This window comes from Anneissia japonica, unplaced genomic scaffold (genome assembly GCF_011630105.1).
Source record: "Anneissia japonica isolate Jap-2015-1 unplaced genomic scaffold, ASM1163010v1 scaffold2969_len165980_cov149, whole genome shotgun sequence".
In the NCBI taxonomy this organism is placed as follows: domain Eukaryota; kingdom Metazoa; phylum Echinodermata; class Crinoidea; order Comatulida; family Comatulidae; genus Anneissia; species Anneissia japonica.
Genome location: NW_022717699.1, coordinates 144,168 through 165,867, shown reverse-complemented (window position 1 = coordinate 165,867; position 21,700 = coordinate 144,168). Strand labels below are relative to the sequence as shown.

The window sequence follows — 21,700 nt, the reverse complement described above, 5'->3', positions numbered from 1 at the left end:
ACCCTGGTAGTGGAACAACCCCAAGAACCAACCCAGGCAGTGGTACTAGGACAGGGGTAAGTCCTGAAAGCAGTAGTCCTGGAACACGAAGTACCGGAGCATACCCAGGTAGCGGTAGAAATCCAAGAATAAAGCCAAACAGTGAAACCAGAAGCTACCGCGGTGGTGATATTAGAACATGGAGTGGCCCTAGAACTGCCCTTTATCCAGCTCCTGGTACGAGTACTGTCTCATATCCTGAGAATAGTACCGGGTCCGAGGCCAATCCCTCCAGAGGTACTGGAACTGGGACAAATTCAAATAGTTGTACTTGCGCCCAAACACATCCAGATAGTGGTACAAGAGCAACGGTAAATCCAAAGAACAGGGGTGGAACAAAAAGTAATCCAGAGAGTAATACTGAAACCAGTACTTATCCAGACAATGATGCTAGTACGAAAAGCTATCCTGGTCATGGTACTAGTACTCAAGTGTATCCCGAAAGCGGCATTGAACCTGTTGTATATTCAGGTCGTCATTCAGGTAATGGAGCATATAAAAAAATCAGCGGCTATCCACATAGTCGTATAGGAACCGCAGACTATCCTAATTATGGTACTGGAACAGCTACAATCTATCCAGGAAAACGTACTCTACCTGAACCCTTCCCTGTAGCTGCTAATTATCCAAGCAGCGATGCCAGTCCTGGAAGCTATCCAGAACGCGGTATTGGTACTAGAACTTATTCTGAGAGTGGCCATGGAATTAGTATTGGAACCGGAGCATATCCCGATAGTGACAGTGGACCCGCAATCTATCCAGAGAGTGGCATCAGAACAAGAACATACCCAGGTAGTGGTCGAGGAACAGGAACTGATTCTGAATCTGGGACATACCCAGACATTAATACAAGAACTAACCAAAACAGTGGCACAAAAACTGTGGAATACCCAGGGCGCGATGATGGTAAAAGAATTAATCACGAAAGTGGTACAGGGCATGAAGCATATCCAAGTAGTGGTACTGGAACTGCAGGTACCCACCCAGGCACCGACACACGTATTGGAGGCCATCCAGAACGCGGTATTGGTACTAGAGCTTATCCAGAGAGTGCCACTGAAACGGACGGTTACCAAGGTCGTGCAACAGATACTGGATATCCAGAAAGTGGTACTGCAACCAGAGCCTATCCCGAAAGTGACAGTAGAACCGGAATCTATCCGGATAGTGGTACCGGAACCGGGACATATCCTGGAAGTGGTAGAGTAAAAGGAACCGATTCTGAATCTAGGACATACCCAGACATCAATGGAAGAACTAACCAAAATAGTGGCACAAGAACTGGAGCCTACCCAGGCTGGGATACTAGTACAGAGGCATATCCAGGTAGTGGTAGAGGAACAGGAACTGATTATGAATCGGGTACATACCCAGACATCAATACAAGAACGAATGAAAACGGTGGCACTATAACTGGAGCCTACCCAGACCGGGATACTGGTACAAAAGTCAATCCCAATAGTGGTACAAGGTTTGACGCATATCCAAGTAGTCGTACTGGAACTAGTACCTATCCAGGCAGCGATACTACTGTTGGAGGCTATCCAGAACGTACCGTTGGTACTAGAACTAATCCAGAGAGTGGAACTGGAACAGCTGGGTACCCTGGTCGTGGTACTGATACCGGAATATATCCAGAGAGTGGTACTGGAACCGCAGCCTATCCTGATAGTGATACTGGAACCGGCACCTATCCCAATAGTGGCACAAGAACGGGGGCATATCCAGATAGTGGAAAAGAAACAGGAACCGATTCTGAAACTGGGACATACCCACACATCAATGCAAGAACTAACCAAAAAAGTGGCACTAGAACTGGGGCCTACCAAGGCCGGAATACTGGTACAATATTCAATCCCAACAGTGGTACAGGGTATGGCGCATATCCAAGTAGTGGTACTAGAATTGGTACCTATCCAGGCAGCGATACTAGTGCTACAGGATATCCAGAACGTGCTGTTGGTACTACAAATTATCCAAAGAGTGGTACTGGAACAGCTGGTTACCATGGTCGTGGTACTGATACCGGAATATATCCAGAGAGTGGTACTGGAACCGCAGCTTATCCTGATAGTGATACTGGAACCGGGACCTATCCCGATAGTGGCACAAGAACGGGGGCATATCCAGAGAGTGGAAAAGAAACAGGAACCTATTCTGAAACTGGGACATACCCACACATCAATGCAAGAACTAACCAAAATAGTGGCACTAGAACTGAGGCCTACCCAGGCCGGAATACTGGTACAATATTCAATCCCAACAGTGGTACAGGGTATAGCGCATATCCAAGTAGTGGTACTGGAACTGGTACCTATCCAGGCAGTGATACTAGTGCTGGAGGATATCCAGAAAGTGCTATTGGTACTAGAACTTATCCAGATAGTGGTACTAAAAGAACTGGTTACCCTGGACGTGGTACTGGTACCAGAATATATCCAGAGAGTGGTACTGGAACCGGAGACTATCCAGATAGTGGCTCAAGAACAGGGGCATATCCAGGTAGTGGAAAAGAAACAGGAACAGATTCTGAAACTGGGACATATCCAGACATCAATGCAAGAACTAACCAGAATAGTGGCACTAAAACTGGGGCCTACCCTGACCGGGATACTGGTACAAAAGTCAATCCCAATAGTGGTACAGGTTTTAGCGCATATCCAAGTAGTGGTACTGGAACTAGGGCCTACCCAGTCCGGAATACTACTGCTGGAGGCTATCCAGAACGTACTGTTGGTACTAGAACTTATCCGGAGAGTGGTACTGGACAAGCTGGTTACCCTGGTCGTGGTACTGATACCGGAATATATCCAGAGAGTGGTACTGGTACTGGAACCGGAGCCTATCCAGATAGTGATAGTGGAACCGGAACCTATCCAGATAGTGGCACAAGTACAGAGGCATATCCAGGTAGTAGAAATGAAACAGGAACCGATTCTAAAACTGGGACTTACCCAGACATCAATGCAAGAACAAACCAAAATAGTGGGACTGGAACTGGGGCCTACCCAGGCCGGAATACTGGTACAATAGTCAATCCCAACAGTGGTACAGGGTATGGCGCATATCCAAATAGTGGTACAGGAACTGGGGCCTACCCAGGCCGGAATACTGGTACAATATTGAATCCAAACAGTGGTACAAGGTATGGCGCATATCCAAGTAGTGGTGCTGGAATTGGTACCTCTTCAGGCAGCGATACTAATGCTGGAGGCGATCCAGAAGCTGCTGTTGGTACTAGAACTTATCCAGAGAGTGGTACTGGAGCAGCTGGTTACTCTGGTCGTGGTACTGATACCGGAATATATCCAGAGAGTGGTACTGGAACCGGAGCCTATCCAGATGGTGATGGTGGAATCGGAACCTATCCAGGTAGTGGCAAAAGAACAAAGGCATATCAAGGTAGTGGCAAACAAACAGGAACTGATGCTGAAACTGGGACATACCCAGACATCAATGCAAGAACTAACCAAAATAGTGGCACTAGAACTGAGGCCTACCCAGGTCGGAATACTGGTACAATAGTCAATCCCAACAGTGGTTCAGGGTATGGCATATATCCAAATAGTGGTACTGGAACTGGTACCTATCCAGGCAGCGATACTAGTGCTGGAGGCTATCCAGAAAGTGCTATTGGTACTAGAACTTATCCGGAGAGTGGTACTGGACCAGCTGGTTACCCTGGTCGTGGTACTGATACCTATCCAGATAGTGATAGTGGAACAGGAACCTATCCAGATAGTGGCACAAGAGCAGGGGCAAATCCAGGTAGTGGAAAAGAAACAAGAACCGATTCTGAAACTGGGACATACCCTGACATCAATGCAAGAACTAACCAAAATAGTGGCACTAGAACTGGAGCCTACCCAGACCAGGATGCTGGTACAAAAGTCAATCCTAATAGTGGTACAGGTTTTAGCGCATATCCAAGTAGTGGTACTGGAACTGGTACCTATCCAGGCAGCGATACTACTGCTGGAGGCTATCCAGAACGTACTGTTGGTACTAGAACTTATCCAGAGAGTGGTACTGGAACAGCTGGTTACCCTGGTCGTGGTACTGATACTGGAATATATCCAGAGAGTGGTACTGGAACCGGAGCCTATCCAGATAGTGATAGTGGAACCGGAACCTATCCAGATAGTGGCACAAGTACAGGGCCATATCCAGGTAGTAGAAAAGAAACAAGAACCGATTCTGAAACCGGGACATACCCAGACATCAATGCAAGAACTAACCAAAATAGTGGGACTAGAGCTGGGGCCTACCCAGGCCGGCATTCTGGTACAATTGTCAATCCCAACAGTGGTACAGGGTATGGCGCATATCCAAATAGGGGTACAGGAACTGGGGCCTACCCAGGCCGGAATACTGGTACAATAATGAATCCAAACAGTGGTACAGGGTATGGCGCATATCCTAGTAGTGGTGCTGGAACTGGTACCTCTCCAGCCAGCGATACTAGTGCTAGAGGCCATCCAGAACGTGCTGATGGTACTAGAACTTATCCAGAGAGTGGTACTGGAGAAGCTGGTTACCCTGGTCGAGGTACTGATACCGGAATATATCCAGAGAGTGGTACTGGAACCGGAGCCTATCCAGATAGTGACAGTGGAACCGGAACCTATCCAGATAAGGACACAAGAACAGGGGCATATCCAGGTAGTGGCAAAGAAACAGGAACCGATTCTGAAACTGGGACATACCCAGACATCAATGCAAAAACTAACCAAAATACTAGGACTAGAACTGGGGCCTACCCAGGTCGGAATACTGGTACAATAGTCAATCCCAACAGTGGTACAGGGTACGGCGCATATCCAAATAGGGGTACTGGAACTGGTACCTATCCAGGCAGCAATACTAGTGCTGGAGGCTATCCAGAAAGTGCTATTGGTACTAGAACTTATCCAGACAGTGGTACTGGAGCAGCTGGTTACCCTGGTCGTGGTACTGATACCGGAATAAATCCAGAGAGTGGTACTGGAACCGGAGCCTATCCAGATGGTGATGGTGGAACCGGAACCTATCCAGGTAGTGGCACAAGTACAGGGCCATATCCAGGTAGTGGCAAAGAAACAGGAACCGATTCTGAAACTGGGACATACCCAGACATCAATGCAAAAACTAACCAAAATAGTGGCACTAGAACTGGGGCCTACCCAGGTCGGAATACTGGTTCAATAGTCAATCCCAACAGTGGTTCAGGGTATGGAGCATATCCAAATAGTGGTACTGGAACTGGTACCTATCCAGGCAGCGATACTAGTGCTGGAGGCTATCCAGAAAGTGCTATTGGTACTCGAACTTATCCGGAGAGTGGTACTGGACCAGCTGGTTACCCTGGTCGTGGTACTGATACCGGAATATATCCAGAGAGTGGTACTGGAACCGGAGCCTATCCAGATAGTGATAGTGGAACAGGAACCTATCCAGATAGTGGCACAAGAACAGGAGCAAATCCAGGTAGTGGAAAAGAAACAAGAACCGATTCTGAAACTGGGACATACCCAGACATCAATGCAAGAACTAACCAAAATAGTGGCACTAGAACTGGGGCCTACCCAGACCAGGATACTGGTACAAAAGTCAATCCTAATAGTGGTACAGGTTTTAGCGCATATCCAAGTAGTGGTACTGGAACTGGTACCTATCCAGGCAGCGATACTACTGCTGGAGGCTATCCAGAACGTACTGTTGGTACTAGAACTTATCAAAAGAGTGGTACTGGAACAGCTGGTTACCCTGGTCGTGGTACTGATACCGGAATATATCCAGAGAGTGGTACTGGAACCGGAGCCTATCCAGATAGTGATAGTGGCACAAGTACAGGGCCATATCCAGGTAGTAGAAAAGAAACAAGAACCGATTCTGAAACCAGAAAATACCCAGACATCAATGCAAGAACTAACCAAAATAGTGGGACTAGAGCTGGGGCTTACCCAGGCCGGCATACTGGTACAATCGTCAATCCCAACAGTGGTACAGGGTATGGAGCATATCCAAATAAGGGTACAGGAACTGGGGCCTACCCAGGCCGGAATACTGGTACAATAATGAATCCCAACAGTGGTACAGGGTATGGCGCATATCCAAGTAGTGGTGCTGGAACTGGTACCTCTCCAGCCAGCGATACTAGTGCTAGAGGCTATCCAGAACGTGCTGATGGTACTAGAACTTATCCAGAGAGTGGTACTGGAACAGCTGGTTACCCTGGTCGTGGTACTGATACCGGAATATATCCAGAGAGTGGTACTGGAACCGGAGCCTATCCAGATAGTGATAGTGGAACAGGAACCTATCCAGATAGTGGCACAAGAACAGGGGCAAATCCAGGTAGTGGAAAAGAAACAAGAACCGATTCTGAAACTGGGACATACCCAGACATCAATGCAAGAACTAACCAAAATAGTGGCACTAGAACTGGGGCCTTCCCAGACCAGGATACTGGTACAAAAGTCAATCCCAATAGTGGTACAGGTTTTAGCGCATATCCAAGTAGTGGTACTGGAACTGGTACCTATCCAGGCAGCGATACTACTGCTGGAGGCTATCCAGAACGTACTGTTGGTACTAGAACTTATCCAAAGAGTGGTACTGGAACAGCTGGTTACCCTGGTCGTGGTACTGATACCGGAATATATCCAGAGAGTGGTACTGGAACCGGAGCCTATCCAGATAGTGATAGTGGAACCGGAACCTATCCAGATAGTGGCACAAGTACAGGGCCATATCCAGGTAATAGAAAAGAAACAAGAAACGATTCTGAAACCGGGACATACCCAGACATCAATGCAAGAACAAACCAAAATAGTGGGACTAGAGCTGGGGCCTACCCAGGCCGGCATACTGGTACAATAGTTAATCCCAACAGTGGTACAGGGTATGGCGCATATCCAAATAGGGGTACAGGAACTGGGGCCTACCCAGGCCGGAATACTGGTACAATAATGAATCCAAACAGTGGTACAGGGTATGGCGCATATCCAAGTAGTGGTGCTGGAACTGGTACCTCTCCAGCCAGCGATACTAGTGCTAGAGGCTATCCAGAACGTGCTGATGGTACTAGAACTTATCCAGAGAGTGGTACTGGAGCAGCTGGTTACCCTGGTCGTGGTACTGATAGCGGAATATATCCAGAGAGTGGTACTGAAACCGGAGCCTATCCAGATAGTTATAGTGGAACCAGAACCTATCCAGATAGTGACACAAGTACAGGGGCATATCCAGGTAGTGGCAAAGAAACAGGAACCGATTCTGAAACTGGGACATACCCAGACATCAATGCAAAAACTAACCAAAATACTGGCACTAGAACTGGGGCCTACCCAGGTCGGAATACTGGTACAATAGTCAATCCCAAAAGTGGTACAGGGTACGGCGCATATCCAAATAGTGGTACTGGAACTGGTACCTATCCAGGCAGCAATACTAGTGCTGGAGGCTATCCAGAAAGTGCTATTGGTACTAGAACTTATCCAGACAGTGGTACTGGAGCAGCTGGTTACCCTGGTCGTGGTACTGATACCGGAATATATCCAGAGAGTGGTACTGGAACCGGAGCCTATCCAGATGGTGATGGTGGAACCGGAACCTATCCAGGTAGTGGCACAAGAACAAAGGCATATCCAGGTAGTGGAAAAGAAACAGGAACCGATTCTGAAACTGGGACATACCCAGACATCAATACAAGAACTAACCAAAATAGTGGCACTAAAACTGGGGTCTACCCAGGTCGGAATACTGGTACAGTAGTCAATCCCAACAGTGGTACAGGTTTTAGTGCATATCCAAGTAGTGGTACTGGAACTGGTACCTATCCAGGCAGCGATACTAGTGCTGGAGGCTATCCAGAACGTACTGTTGGTACTAGAACTTATCCAGACAGTGGTACTGGAACAGCTGGTTACCCTGGTCGTGGTACTGATACCGGAATATATCCAGAGAGTGGTACTGGAACCGGAGCCTATCCAGATAGTGATAATGGAACCGGAACCTATCCAGATAGTGACACAAGAACAGGGCCATATCCAGGTAGTGGCAAAGAAACAGGAACCGATTCTGAAACGGGGACATACCCAGACATCAATGCAAGAACTAACCAAAATAGTGACACTAAAACTGGGGCCTACCCAGGTCGGAATACTGGTACAGTAGTCAATCCCAACAGTGGTACAGGGTATGGCGCATATCCAAGTAGTGGTACTGGAACTGGTACCTATCCAGGCAGCGATACTACTGCTGGAGGCTATCCAGAACGTACTGTTGGTACTAGAACTTATCCAGAGAGTGGTACTGGAACAGCTGGTTACCCTGGTCGTGGTACTGATACCGGAATATATCCAGAGGGTGGTACTGGAACCGGAGCCTATCCAGATAGTGATAGTGGAACCGGAACCTATCCAGATAGTGGCACAAGTACAGGGCCATATCCAGGTAGTGGAAAAGAAACAGGAACCGATTCTGAAACCGGGACATACCCAGACATCATTGCAAGAACTAACCAAAATAGTGGGACTAGAGCTAGGGCCTACCCAGGCCGTCATACTGGTACAATAGTCAATCCCAACAGTGGTACAGGGTATAGCGCATATCCAAATAGTGCTACAGGAACTGGGGCCTACCCTGGCCGGAATACTGGTACAATAATGAATCCAAGCAGTGGTACAGGGTATGGCGCATATCCAAGTAGTGGTGCTGGAACTGGTACCTCTCCAGCCAGCGATACTAGTGCTAGAGGCTATCCAGAACGTGCTGATGGTACTAGAACTTATCCAGAGAGTGGTACTAGAGCAGTTGGTTACCCTGATCGTGGTACTGATACCGGAATATATCCAGAGAGTGGTACTGGAACAGGAGCCTATCCAGATAGTGATAATGGAACCGGAACCTATCCAGATAGTGACACAAGAACAGGGGCATATCCAGGTAGTGGCAAAAAAACAGGAACCGATTCTGAAACTGGGACATACCCAGATATCAATGCAAGAACTAACCAAAATACTGGCACTAGAACTGGGGCCTACCCAGGTCGGAATACTGGTACAATAGTCAATCCCAACAGTGGTACAGGGTATAGCGCATATCCAAATAGTGGTACTGGAACTGGTACCTATCCAGGCAGCGATACTAGTGCTGGAGACTATCCAGAAAGTGCTATTGGTACTAGAACTTTTCCGGAGAGTGGTACTGGACCAGCTGGTTACCCTGGTCGTGGTACTGATACCGGAATATATCCAGAGAGTGGTACTGGAACCGGAGTCTATCCAGATAGTGATAGTGGAACCGGAACCTTTCCAGATAGTGACACAAGAACAGGGGCATATCCAGGTAGTGGCAAAGAAACAGGAACCGATTCTGAAACTGGGACATACCCAGACATCAATGCAAGAACTAACCAAAATAGTGGCACTAGAACTGGGGCCTACCCAGGTCGGAATACTGGTACAATAGTCAATCCCAATAGTGGTACAGGGTATGGCGCATATCCAAATAGTGGTACTGAAACTGGTACCTATCCAGCCAACGATACTAGTGCTGGAGGCTATCCAGAAAGTGCTATTGGTACTAGAACTTATCCAGAGAGTGGTACTGGGCCAGCTGGTTACCCTGGTCGTGGTACTGATACCGGAATATATCCAGAGAGTGGTACTGCAACCGGAGCCTATCCAGATAGTGATAGTGGAACAGGAACCTATCCAGATAGTGGCACAAGAACAGGGGCATATCCAGGTAGTGGCAAAAAAACAGGAACCGATTCTGAAACTGGGACATACCCAGACATCAATGCAAGAACTAACCAAAATACTGGCATTAGAACTGGGGCCTACCCAGGTCGGAATACTGGTACAATAGTCAATCCCAACAGTGGTACAGGGTATGGCGCATATCCAAATAGTGGTACTGGAACTGGTACCTATCCAGGCAGAGATACTAGTGCTGGAGGCTATCCAGAAAGTGCTATTGGTACTAGAACTTATCCAGAGAGTGGTACTGGACCAGCTGGTTACCCTGGTCGTGGTACTGATACCGGAATATATCCAGAGAGTGGTAATGGAACCGGAGCCTATCCAGATAGTGATAGTGGAACAGGAACCTATCCAGATAGTGACACAAGAACAGGGGCATATCCAGGTAGTGGAAAAGAAACAGGAACCGATTCTGAAACTGGGACATACCCAGACATCATTGCAAGAACTAACCAAAATAGTGGCACTAGAACTGGGGCCTACCCAGGCCGTCATACTGGTACAATAGTCAATCCCAACAGTGGTACAGGGTATAGCGCATATCCAAATAGTGGTACAGGAACTGGGGCCTACCCAGGCCGGAATACTGGTACAATAATGAATCCAAGCAGTGGTACAGGGTATGGCGCATATCCAAGTAGTGGTGCTGGAACTGGTACCTCTCCAGCTAGCGATACTAGTGCTAGAGGCTATCCAGAACGTGCTGATGGTACTAGAACTTATCCGGAGAGTGGTACTGGACAAGCTGGTTACCCTGGTCGTGGTACTGATACCGGAATATATCCAGAGAGTGGTACTGGAACCGGAGCCTATCCAGATAGTGATAGTGGAACCGGCACTTATCCAGATAGTGACACAAGAACAGGGCCATATCCAGGTAGTGGAAAAGAAACAGGTACAGATTCTAAAACTGGGACATACCCAGACATCAATGCAAGAACTAACCAAAATAGTGGCACTAGAACTGGGGCCTACCCAGACCGGAATACTGGTACAAAAGTCAATCCCAATAGTGGTACAGGTTTTAGCGCATATCCAAGTAGTGGTACTGGAACTGGTACCTATCCAGGCAGCGATACTACTGCTGGAGGCTATCCAGAACGTACTGTTGGTACTAGAACTTATCCAGAGAGTGGTACTGGAACAGCTGGTTACCCTGGTCATGGTACTGATACCGGAATATATCCAGAGAGTGGTACTGGAACCGGAGCCTATCCAGATAGTGATAGTGGAATCGGAACCTATCCAGATAGTGGTACAAGAACAGATAGTGGCACAAGAACAGGTAGTGGAAAAGGAACAGGAACCGATTCTGAAACTGGGACATACCCAGACATCAATGCAAAAACTAACCAAAATAGTGGCACTAGAACTTTGGCCTACCCAGACCGGGATACTGGTACAATAATTAAACCCAACGGTGATACAGGAGCATATCCAGATACTGTTACTGAAACCCTAGATTATCCAGGTAGTGACAGTGGAAAAACAACCTATCCAGAGAGTGGCACTGAAAGTGGAGTGTATCCAGGTCGTGGTAGAGGAACAGGGATTAGTCCGGGAAGTGATGTTGGAACTAAAAAATACCCAGATATTGTTAAAGGAACTGGATATTCGAAAATTGGCATTAGAAATGAAGACTACCCAATACCTGGTACGGGAACTGGAGCTTATCCAAGTAGTGGTACGGGAAGTATTCCAGGCAGCAATACTGGAACAGGTGCAGGAGTATATCCAGAGACGGGAACTGGAACAGCATCTTCTTCTGAGAGTAGCAATGGAACCGGGGCATATCCAAATAGTGATGGGAGAACTGAAACGAATACAGATAGTGGTACTGTAAACGGAGCATATCCAACTATTGGGCCTGGTGCTAGTAAAACAGATGCTTCATCTGCTTTACCAGAAACTGGTGCAGGGCAAGCACAACCGGTATCGCCAGGTACTACAAAAACCGGAGCAAATCCAACTCTTGCTACTGAAACCCGAGAGGAAAGTGGGTATGGTGCTAGTAGAACAGATGCTTCATCCTCTTTACCAGACGGTGGTGCAAGGCTACCACAAACGGTAATGCCAAGTGTTGTACCTCAAGTCAATGAAGGTAAGTTGTTTTTTTGGGTTTTTTTAAAACATACATGCATTTAATATGAATTATGCAGACATAGGGAAAGATTATGTCTCTTTGAGTTTATTTCATCACCTTGTTTGCTTTAACCCTCCCAAAACGGACTTTCTTCAATCCTTGCCAAGATATTTCAAATATTTTTTGTTTTATTCACTAAAAAATACCCACACAAATTGTTCACGGGATTGTTACACAGTCTATTTTAAATGTATTGAAATTGAGGAATATAATTATTTCAATAGAGAAATATTTTCTGGGTATGTCCCTTAATAAGTCGTACGTACACTTAATAAGGCGTTCGTACGCCTTAGTAAACCATAAGGCGTACGTACGACTTAATAAGGCGTACGTACGGGTTTGGAACATTTTTTTAAAATGCAACATGTCCCTTAAACAGCTTCGTAGAATAGTGAGGTAATTAGGTGAATAAATAGCGAATCGCTAATTACCTTTAGTCGGCACATTTGCATTAGATAATACATCTACGTCGTCGATCAAACGAAACCCTTTTAAAATTTTGATATGAAACTTTGTTGTTAACAACCCATTTCCGTTATGTTGTGCTTTTCTAGAAAACCAATGTCCAGACAGCTGTCTTTTAACTGACAATAAAGTTTGTGGTACAGATGGAATAACATACGTTTCAGAATGCATTCTAAAAGTTGTAGCATGTAGACAGAACTCAAATACAAGGGTGAAGTATACAGGACCTTGCGAAGAAAAGCTTGCTCCAAAAATGCCTAGTTCGCCAACACAAGATGAAAATGGAGGAGATAACACTGGTATGATAATGGTCTATGTATACGTAATAATAATAATAATAATAATAATAATAATAATAACAATACAAATAAAACTAACGAAGATAATGATGATGATAATGATGAGGATGATGATGTTGATTTGTTTTCAAGTTATTTGTTCTTTTTAATAGTGTAATAAAAATAGCAATAGCAACATTAAAAATCCTAATAACAATAACAATAATAAAAACAATAATAATAATAATAATAATAATAAATTTAACAACACAAGTGCGTATACTGCGAAATTTAATATTTGTTAATAATCATTTTTCTTCGCTGATGACCCATCGATTGGTTTCCAGACCTTCCTGAGGTTGGTTCCTACGAGCACCTTCGGCACTATTCCTATTGATCTCTCTGATATCCGTACTCATCTCAGCTCTATGAAGCAGCATAAGGCCTCAGGATGGGACCCTCTTAGTAACATTGTCCTTAGGTCATGTTCCGACTCTTTTTTTCTTCATATTGGAAACGCTCCAACATTGTGCCTATTCATAAGAAAGGACCTACGGACGATGTTAATAACTACCGACCTGTCTCTCTTCTGCCTACCGTTTCCAAAGTTTTCGAACGTATCGTATTTAACTCAATTTATTATCACATTGCTCCTTACATTGCTGATCTGCAACATGGCTTTATGTCAGGTAGGTCCTGTGAGACCAACCTTGCGTGTCTCCTTGCACCAGCCTAAGAAGCTATAAAAAGTGTAAGAAGCAATGTGACATAATTTATACAGATTTTTCACGTGCATTTGACAGAGTTTTGCATGCCCTGTTACTTCGCAAATTACAAAATGTTGGCTTTCGTTGTAGTTTACTTTCATGGTTCACTCCTTAATTGAATGGTAGGCAGCAGAGGGTCGTCTTCGAGGGTTCATCATCGGAGTGGCATAACGTCACTTCAGGTGTCCCTCAAGGTTCCATCCTTCATTATCTACATCAATGATCTTACTCCTCTTTTCAAACACTCTAAGAGCCTCCTCTATGCTGACGATCTTAAACTCTATAAAACTATTTCTTCGCTCGAGGATGCTCGCGGGCTTCAGGAGGATCTGGACACGTTGTACCGTTGGGCGTCAGCGTCTGTATGATACTACATCCAGTTAAGTGTAAGGTTTTATCAATTATATTGAAAAAGTATCCTCTTGAATTTGACTATAAAATCAATTGCAATGCACTCGAAAAAGTAGTTTATCATGAAGATCTTGGTATATTTCTTGATTCAAGGTTAAAGTTTACATATCATATTAATTTAATTACGGCGAAGGCCAACAGAGTCTTGGGAATGATGTGGTGCAATTGCAGATCTTTTGATATTCCTACTAAGCGCTTTCCTTATCTCACACTGGTTAGACCATCTTTAGATTTCTGTTCTGTCATTTTTAATTCAATATCTAAAATTAACTCTAAACGAATCGACAGGATACTCTTTATGTTCTTACACGTCATCAGTCCTGAAACATTTGGCCCTCATCGTAATAACAATAACATAATCATTTTCGAAGATGCCATCATTGACTCGGTGGTCAATAAAAAGTTAAATGTTACATGTCCGTCTTCTAAACGTATGTACCTTGATCTTTTGTTCTTGTTTAAATGTGTGAATTTGTTTGATTGTACCCTCATCTCGTATTTCTTACGTAAAGTCCCAGGTCGTCGTTTTCGTGAACGTGATTTATTTTCTGTTCAGTTTTATCGTGTTAATGGCTGTAAAAGTGGTTTTATTTCACGATTATCTAGTTTGTATAATGATTTTGTTACAAAATGTCATGAAGTTGATATCTTTTCTAATTCTTTAAATATATTTAAATGTCACCTTAATAATTATATTTCTCATTAGTGCTGTGTGTTTTAAGTGTAATTTGTAAATATCTTTAGTGTTGTTTAAACTTAATTTTAATTGTAATTTATATAATTTTCAGTAATATACATATTTATAGTAATTATAGAAATATTAATTATAATCATTGCAATAATAATAATAATAATAATCTTTTTATATCATGTGATTTTATAGTATTGATAACATTTTTGATGTTTATTGCAATTTTCGCAAGTGGGAACGAAGAGTTCCTGTTGGACGATTGTTATAAAATAAATATAATTTAAAAAATAATAATAATAATAATATTAATGTTATAATAACAATAATAATAATAATAATAATAATGATGATGATGATGATGATGATGATGATGATGATGATGATGATGATGATGATGATGATGACGATGATGATGATGATGATGACGATGATGAGGATGATGAGGGTGATGATGATGATGAGGATACTGGTGTTGATTTGTTTTCAATTTACTAGTTCTTTTTAGTGTTTAGTTCATATTTATTTTTAGGTTATATATTGTATTTCTTTCTATGTATTGAGGGCCACAAGCTATTAGTTACGACATGATGTACCACTCTCAGAAATCATTGTTGGAATTAAAAATCCTGTCCATTTCAATTATAAAAATCACTGATCATGCAACTCAAGTCTCCCGTTCGATCAATTAGCAAATTCGATCAGTTTCACACTTGTCACAATACTGTCTGTGTTCTTGCTCTCTTTAGAATTGATTTTTGCAACGCCTTTCCTAAAAGTGTAAATAAGAAAGATATAATAAAGACTGCAAAATAGATCTGCCCGCCTTATTTATTCTCTTCTCAACTCTTGTTAAGTTTTCCACTCCTGAAAAATAGTGTACGCTTGTGCTGGCCCCCTTTTTTTTTTTTTTTTTTTTTTTTTTTTTTTGCAATCCCATTTAGATCTTCCAGTTTCTTAGCAAAACCCCCACTCTTGGGATTGCCTCTGCTTGTACAGCCTTCGTATAAGAAATCGAGTGACCAAGTTTTTTTCTACTACTACTCCGTATCTCTAGATGCTCTTCTCCCTCACACCTGGAATTCCACAACACTTCTTAGGGCTAACATTAAAAAAATAATTTACTTATTACGTCCCCGTCTGACTAACTCTGACATCATTGTTTCGCAAGGCCATGATCCCTAGTTGAAAGGTACTTTTATATAGATTATTTTACTGTTATCATTGTTAAACAAATAATAAATAACAATATTAGTAAGCTTAATGATAATATTAATAATAATAATTACATTTTTGCCAATTAATACCTTAGTAGTCACAAAGTACGTTAAAAGTGCATTTCTTTCGACAATAAACTAAATTATCAAGGGCCACATAATTGTCAGATTAAGCTTGTTTTTAGAAGTAAACAAATGAGTATGAATGTTTATATCTCTATGCATTATGTAGCAACACGTAAAGTATGCGCAGACAGTTGCCCACTATTACCACCCAGTGCTAGAGTGTGCGGATCTGACGGCAACAACTATCCCTCTACCTGTGTTTTAGAAGTATTCGCCTGTAAGCTAAACATTATAGAACTAACCGTGGCTTATAACGGACCATGTGCTAGACGTTCACGACCTACGTTTACTTCTGCTCGTCTGAACAATGGTAAGTTATCAACTTTACATTTTACTATATGCAATTTCATAATATGCTCAATAGGCCTAATTATTTTGCAAATGTGTATATTCACCAGAATTTCTTATAATTACTTATTGTTATATTTGAAATTTTAAAAAATACTGTATTTATTTATTTATTTATTGTTTGTTTTGTTTTGCTTTGCTTTGCTTTGCTTTGCTTTGCTTTGCTTTGCTTCGTTTGTTTGTTTGTTTGTTTAGTTAGTTATTTATTCATTTATTCATCAATCGTACAATAGCAGCTCACAGAGCTGAATTGGAGTACCAATTACATTTCCGTCACATTAAAAACACTAGAAAATAAATTTAAATCTGTCAAGAATATAGAGTGGGAAATATTAAAGATACGAATTAAACAAAAAAATGATTATCAATATAATAACAATCATTTAAAAAATTAATTAATTTGCTTAAAAATCGACCTATAGGTCAGGGAACAAGCACTAAGTACGATGGTAGCAGACAAGCTGGTCAACGGACAGGTGATCCGAGCCAGGATGGCCAAGGACGATCAACCGATGTCCAAGGAACGAGAACCAGCAGTACTCAAACTGAATTGCAAAGGGGTGAAAGTCAGAGAAATAGGGAACCTGACATTACGAGTGGGAGACTAGGTCAACCAACAGCAGCAGGACGCGAAACACAAAAAGGTAAATACGACTGTGTTTTTGAAAGTATCTAATAGTGCTCCTAATGAAAACTACGTTTAAAAGAAGAGACAACTTTTAACAGCGGCGTAGTAAAAAGGAATATGATTATGGCACCTCTAAGTGGGCGGAAATGAGGGGCCGATCGAGATAATACAACCCTAGGAGTTCCGAAACTTTTGTGTTCTAGACGCCCGAAAATAATACCTAAGGCGTTTTGGGCGATCATTTTTTTTCTTTTTATTTATTTATTTTTTATTTATTTTTTTTTTTTTTCTTCTTTTTTAATGGGGTGGTTCCCCCATTAAATCCGCCCCCGGAAAAGGCACTCTCGGACTTAAATTTGAATGTAGTTTTCTTTTTTATTACACTTTCTTTTTACATAAATTAGAACAATGTAGAGGCCCAGGCCAGTTGGGGACCCCTTGAATAGAAATATACACAGTAATTCATAATTACTCCTCTACATAATATTGCGGGCGCGCTTCTTTTTTTTCTTCCAAAAAATATTATTAATTATAATTTTTAGGTTTATTTATGAATGAGCCCCTAATAGCCATAGGCCCGAGTGTTTTGCACTGCCCATCTTCACGCCACTGCTTTTTAATCGCTAAAATACTTTTTTTTAAAGACAAGAGTTCCTAGTTTTATTTTGTAATTGCCTCCGATGAACTTTTATAATTTTAAAACAAAAGCCAGTCAATAATTTAAGATGGGAGTTGAAGTATAATTATTCCTCTAAATACAACCTTGCTAGAGCTCTCTGACCAAAGATCCAAGATAAATTCAAACTAATTTAAAGAATAGCTTACCAAACGAAAGTAAAATGGATGGATGACACAGCGCGTGTACTAATAATATCGCGTACCAATGGCAAATATCAACGGTCAATATCACGGTAGTGTAGTGAAAAGTATAAGTTGCGTGTACAGGATAGGAAAATTAAGATGAAGGTAGAATGATGACGTCATGATTAACTAATATGGCCAAAGAAATGACTTATCAAAAACAATATGGATGAATGATGCAGCACATGAACCGATTCTTAATATCGCGTACCAATGACAAATAGGCCTAATTAAATACAGTAATACATTAATAATAATGTTGATAATGTTAATGTTAATAGTAATATTAATGTGAATAATAATAAGTAATAATAATAATAATAATAATAATAATAATAATAATAATAATAATAATAATAATAATAATCAAATGATGTTGAAAATGAATTTCTCACAATAATGATAATAATAATATTGATATTATTAAAAATTATGATGAGGATGATCACTTGATAAAGATGATAATAACGATGATGATGATGATGATGATGATGATGATGATGATGATGATGATGATGATGATGATGATGATGATGATGATGATGAAGAAGAAGAAGATTAGGCTACTATGGTTACTGATACAACCAACAACTACGTCTTAATTGTTGTTGCTTTCGAAACAAGCCCACCAGTGAAATGTAAGTTTGTCCGAGACCTTTCAGAGCATCGTAACCGGTCTGCGGAAGTGATAGTAAGACTTACCGGTCAAAATGTGTATTGAAGAAAAGGGCTTGTAAAACAGGGAGAGAGATTGTGATGCCTACTACACAAGGGAAGGTGCAAACGATCATCTACTTCAGAACCGACATCTGAACTTGCAACAGTTGTGACTGAATCGACGAAAACAAAACTTAATAAGCCTAAAGGTCGACTTGTTTACGTCAACAGCGCCCCCGTCCGTTTGGATGGCCAATTGCAAGCAGGCCCTGGGATATCCAAAAACCAAAAGACACTCACGCAGCATACCGTATTAATAATAATTGATAATAGCAAGGATAGTAACACATTCCATGTTAATATTTTCTAAAATCTAACTACACCCAGAACGAACCAAAGGATACGGTAGTTTCCCGTTTATTTGATAGGCCTATTTCTGCAATGTTTTTCTGTTTTTGCCTAAAAAAAGACCAAAAATTATAATGAAATGATGGTAAAAACAGCATTGTTTCTACGTAACCATTATTTTATTATTTTTATATTATACTAAAAAATGTATTTCTTCGGAAATTCTGTCTTGTCGTCAAATGCTTACAAGAAGGGGCGTATCAAAATTATCTCGGTTATTTGTCATGCATTAAGGACTAGTGATGTCCAACTACGTATGGGCAAGAGTGCGAGGAATTAGTTTGCGAGGAATGGATTTGAATTCCCAAACGGAGCCTCAATGGCCCAGTTGGGAAAGGCGTCTTCCTATAAAACAGGAGGTCCCCATGGAGTAGATATCCTAGTTGAGGCAACTTTTTTCACTCTCACAGATTCCTCTTCTTTAACGTTCACAGAATTGTACTTGGCCTACTAAATACTATCCTATCCGTATTTATTCGAATAAGCGACCCAGAGCATTTATTGTTGAGAGAGTTTTTGAGGGAGGCGTTTATTTGAGGCAGGGGTTTATTTATTACCTTCGCAAAGACGATATATTTACATCGGATTTCCATTGTATGTCTGTGTGTGTGTGTGTGTGTGTGTGTGTGTGTGTGTGTGTTTGTATGTTAGTTAACAACTTCCTGTCTACTATCATTATATTTGTAAATGGTCAGATTTTCACAGATGATTTCATTGAATGAAGATTCCTTTTTATTTTGGTTACGACCCGGAATTGGGTATGGGGACCATTTAAAAAAAAATAGCTCACACTAGATACCTGAAAAACTGATTTGGGTGTGAATGTGGGGTGGGGGGGTGGTCATTTAAAGTGCTACATTCCAGACATAAATATCTCAAAAGAAAACTGATTTACCACTGATGACCAATTAAAGGGAACTTTCTAGACAGGTATTAAAACTTTTAAATGCATCTAAAAATCTTTCTAGAATTGTTCGTCATGGCCAAGGTAAAAAGTATGCAATTTTGGTGGCGCTCCGGAGTAGAGACATGAGACGTATTGATCCCAACCCGGTTTGAAATGTAATTCTACTGGCGTTAACTTAAGGCGAATAAAGGCATATTATTATTTTCAATAACAGTTTTAAACAATTAATATAAAATATACAATATAGACCTACAATAATACACATATATTATCTTGTTTCCATATTCTTTGACATCAGTTTATGTATTATTATTATTATTATTATCGATATTTATACTATTATAATTCTCTCCCTAGGTCTATCATCCAAGAGGAAAAGGTGTGTTGAAAGATGTCCAAACGAAAACTCGAATTCAAAAGTATGTGGTACTGATGGAAGAACATACTCGTCCGAGTGTAGACTGAAAGCTATCGGCTGTAGGCGTAACGACCCAGACCTATGTGTTGCTTACACGGGGAAGTGCGTGACAAACACGAATCTCGAAAAGGGGCGTCTTCCTGATAACCCACTTTCAAGATCAGAAAACCAAGGATGATTAAACAAATGACGATGTGTATATTTTCTTGCTATATTTGAAAAATATACGATTTTGTTTGTAAAAGGGTCATTATTGATGATAAAACAATGTGATTGTTTTCGATATTACACCAGTATGTCCAGCGCCATGCACGTGACATTTACAATAATTGGACCTATATGAATAAGCATAAGCGATATATTATGTTTTAATACATAATGAGAGCGTACAAGAGCCATGCATACATGTATAGCTTCAAGAAATCCAATATTTTACTTACATATTATTTCTAAAATGAGACAGATATCGTTTAACTTCTTAAAAGTTCCAAACAGATCCAAATTTACCCATTGACTAAAGTCAGTCTATCAGTAAAAAAAATATGTGAACACTTTACTGTTAATGATTAATCGCCATTAAATGCCCAAATATTTTTGAATTGTTTCTGTTTTGTGTGTGTGTGGGTGTGTGTGTGAGGGGCGGTGGGGGTATGTGTGTGGGTGGTGTGGGTGCGTGTGTGTGTTTCATTGTTGAGGAAATCAATAGTAAAATTAATAGTAAGCAATTAGTAGAGCTCCGCATAGAGTACACTATAGGAAAATTATTGTTCGAATTTTAGATTTAATGCTTGAAAAAAATTCCTGAGGGCCTGCAAGGCCCGAAGGAAATTTTTGAATGCTTTAAATCTAACCTAAGTATAATAATTTTCCGTTTAGTGTACGATGCATGCTCTACTAATTGCTTTATAAGTCAATCGCTGTCTTTTAATTTTAGTTTTTCTATAACCAACTGTTGTAGCAGCTATCGTTGCTATGAATATTTAGCTGTGCGTATGCTGATTTTTGCTCCTGCAGTACGCGTTCTACACACATCAGCAGTACAAGTACGGATACGATGAATAACTATTGGTTAGAAAGAACTTGTTTGTAATGCTATTATATTGATAAACTTTCGTCAAAGAAATAAACATTTCAGCATTCGAGAGGGAATAAAGTCACTGACGTTCTTTTTGGTCGGTGCATGCAGAGGTAAATTCGTGCGATGATTTCATAACTAGGCCAGGCTACGGCCTATGCCTAGTAATAGTAGGAGGAGGAGGCCCGGGCGGCCTCCTGCCTGGTCGTAGGCCTACATCTAAATTTGTTCCTTGAGTCTTTAAAATAGGTCTAAGCCTACAATATTCCTATTAAACGATCAGCTTGTTGTGTTTATGAGGGTCCATTGATTCAATCAATTCCTTAATTGTTCATACTTAATATTGAATTTGAAGTAACTTTCTTCGGGTTCTAATTAAGCTTGTTTTACAAAAGTAATTTTCCATTACAATTCAATTTTTATCGAAGTGCGCGATGTATTCGCGGTGACGAAAAAAATAAGGAGTTTTTTTTGCACACGAACCTAAAAAGTGGACGCTGGGGAATAGGCAAATA

The 21,700-nt window shown here is 41.5% G+C and overlaps 1 protein-coding gene across 1 annotated transcript; it reads left to right on the top strand.

The window, feature by feature from the left end:
- Window positions 1–210: 210 nt before the first annotated feature.
- Window positions 211–20,709, top strand: LOC117110359 (fibroin heavy chain-like; the record flags this gene model as incomplete). Its single annotated transcript, XM_033253052.1, has 5 exons — window positions 211–11,889; window positions 12,486–12,695; window positions 15,990–16,193; window positions 16,654–16,875; window positions 20,050–20,709. Coding segments are annotated over 5 exons (12,554 nt in total), but the record flags the coding sequence as incomplete, so codon positions are not given.
- Between the last annotated feature and the right edge of the window lie 991 nt (window positions 20,710–21,700).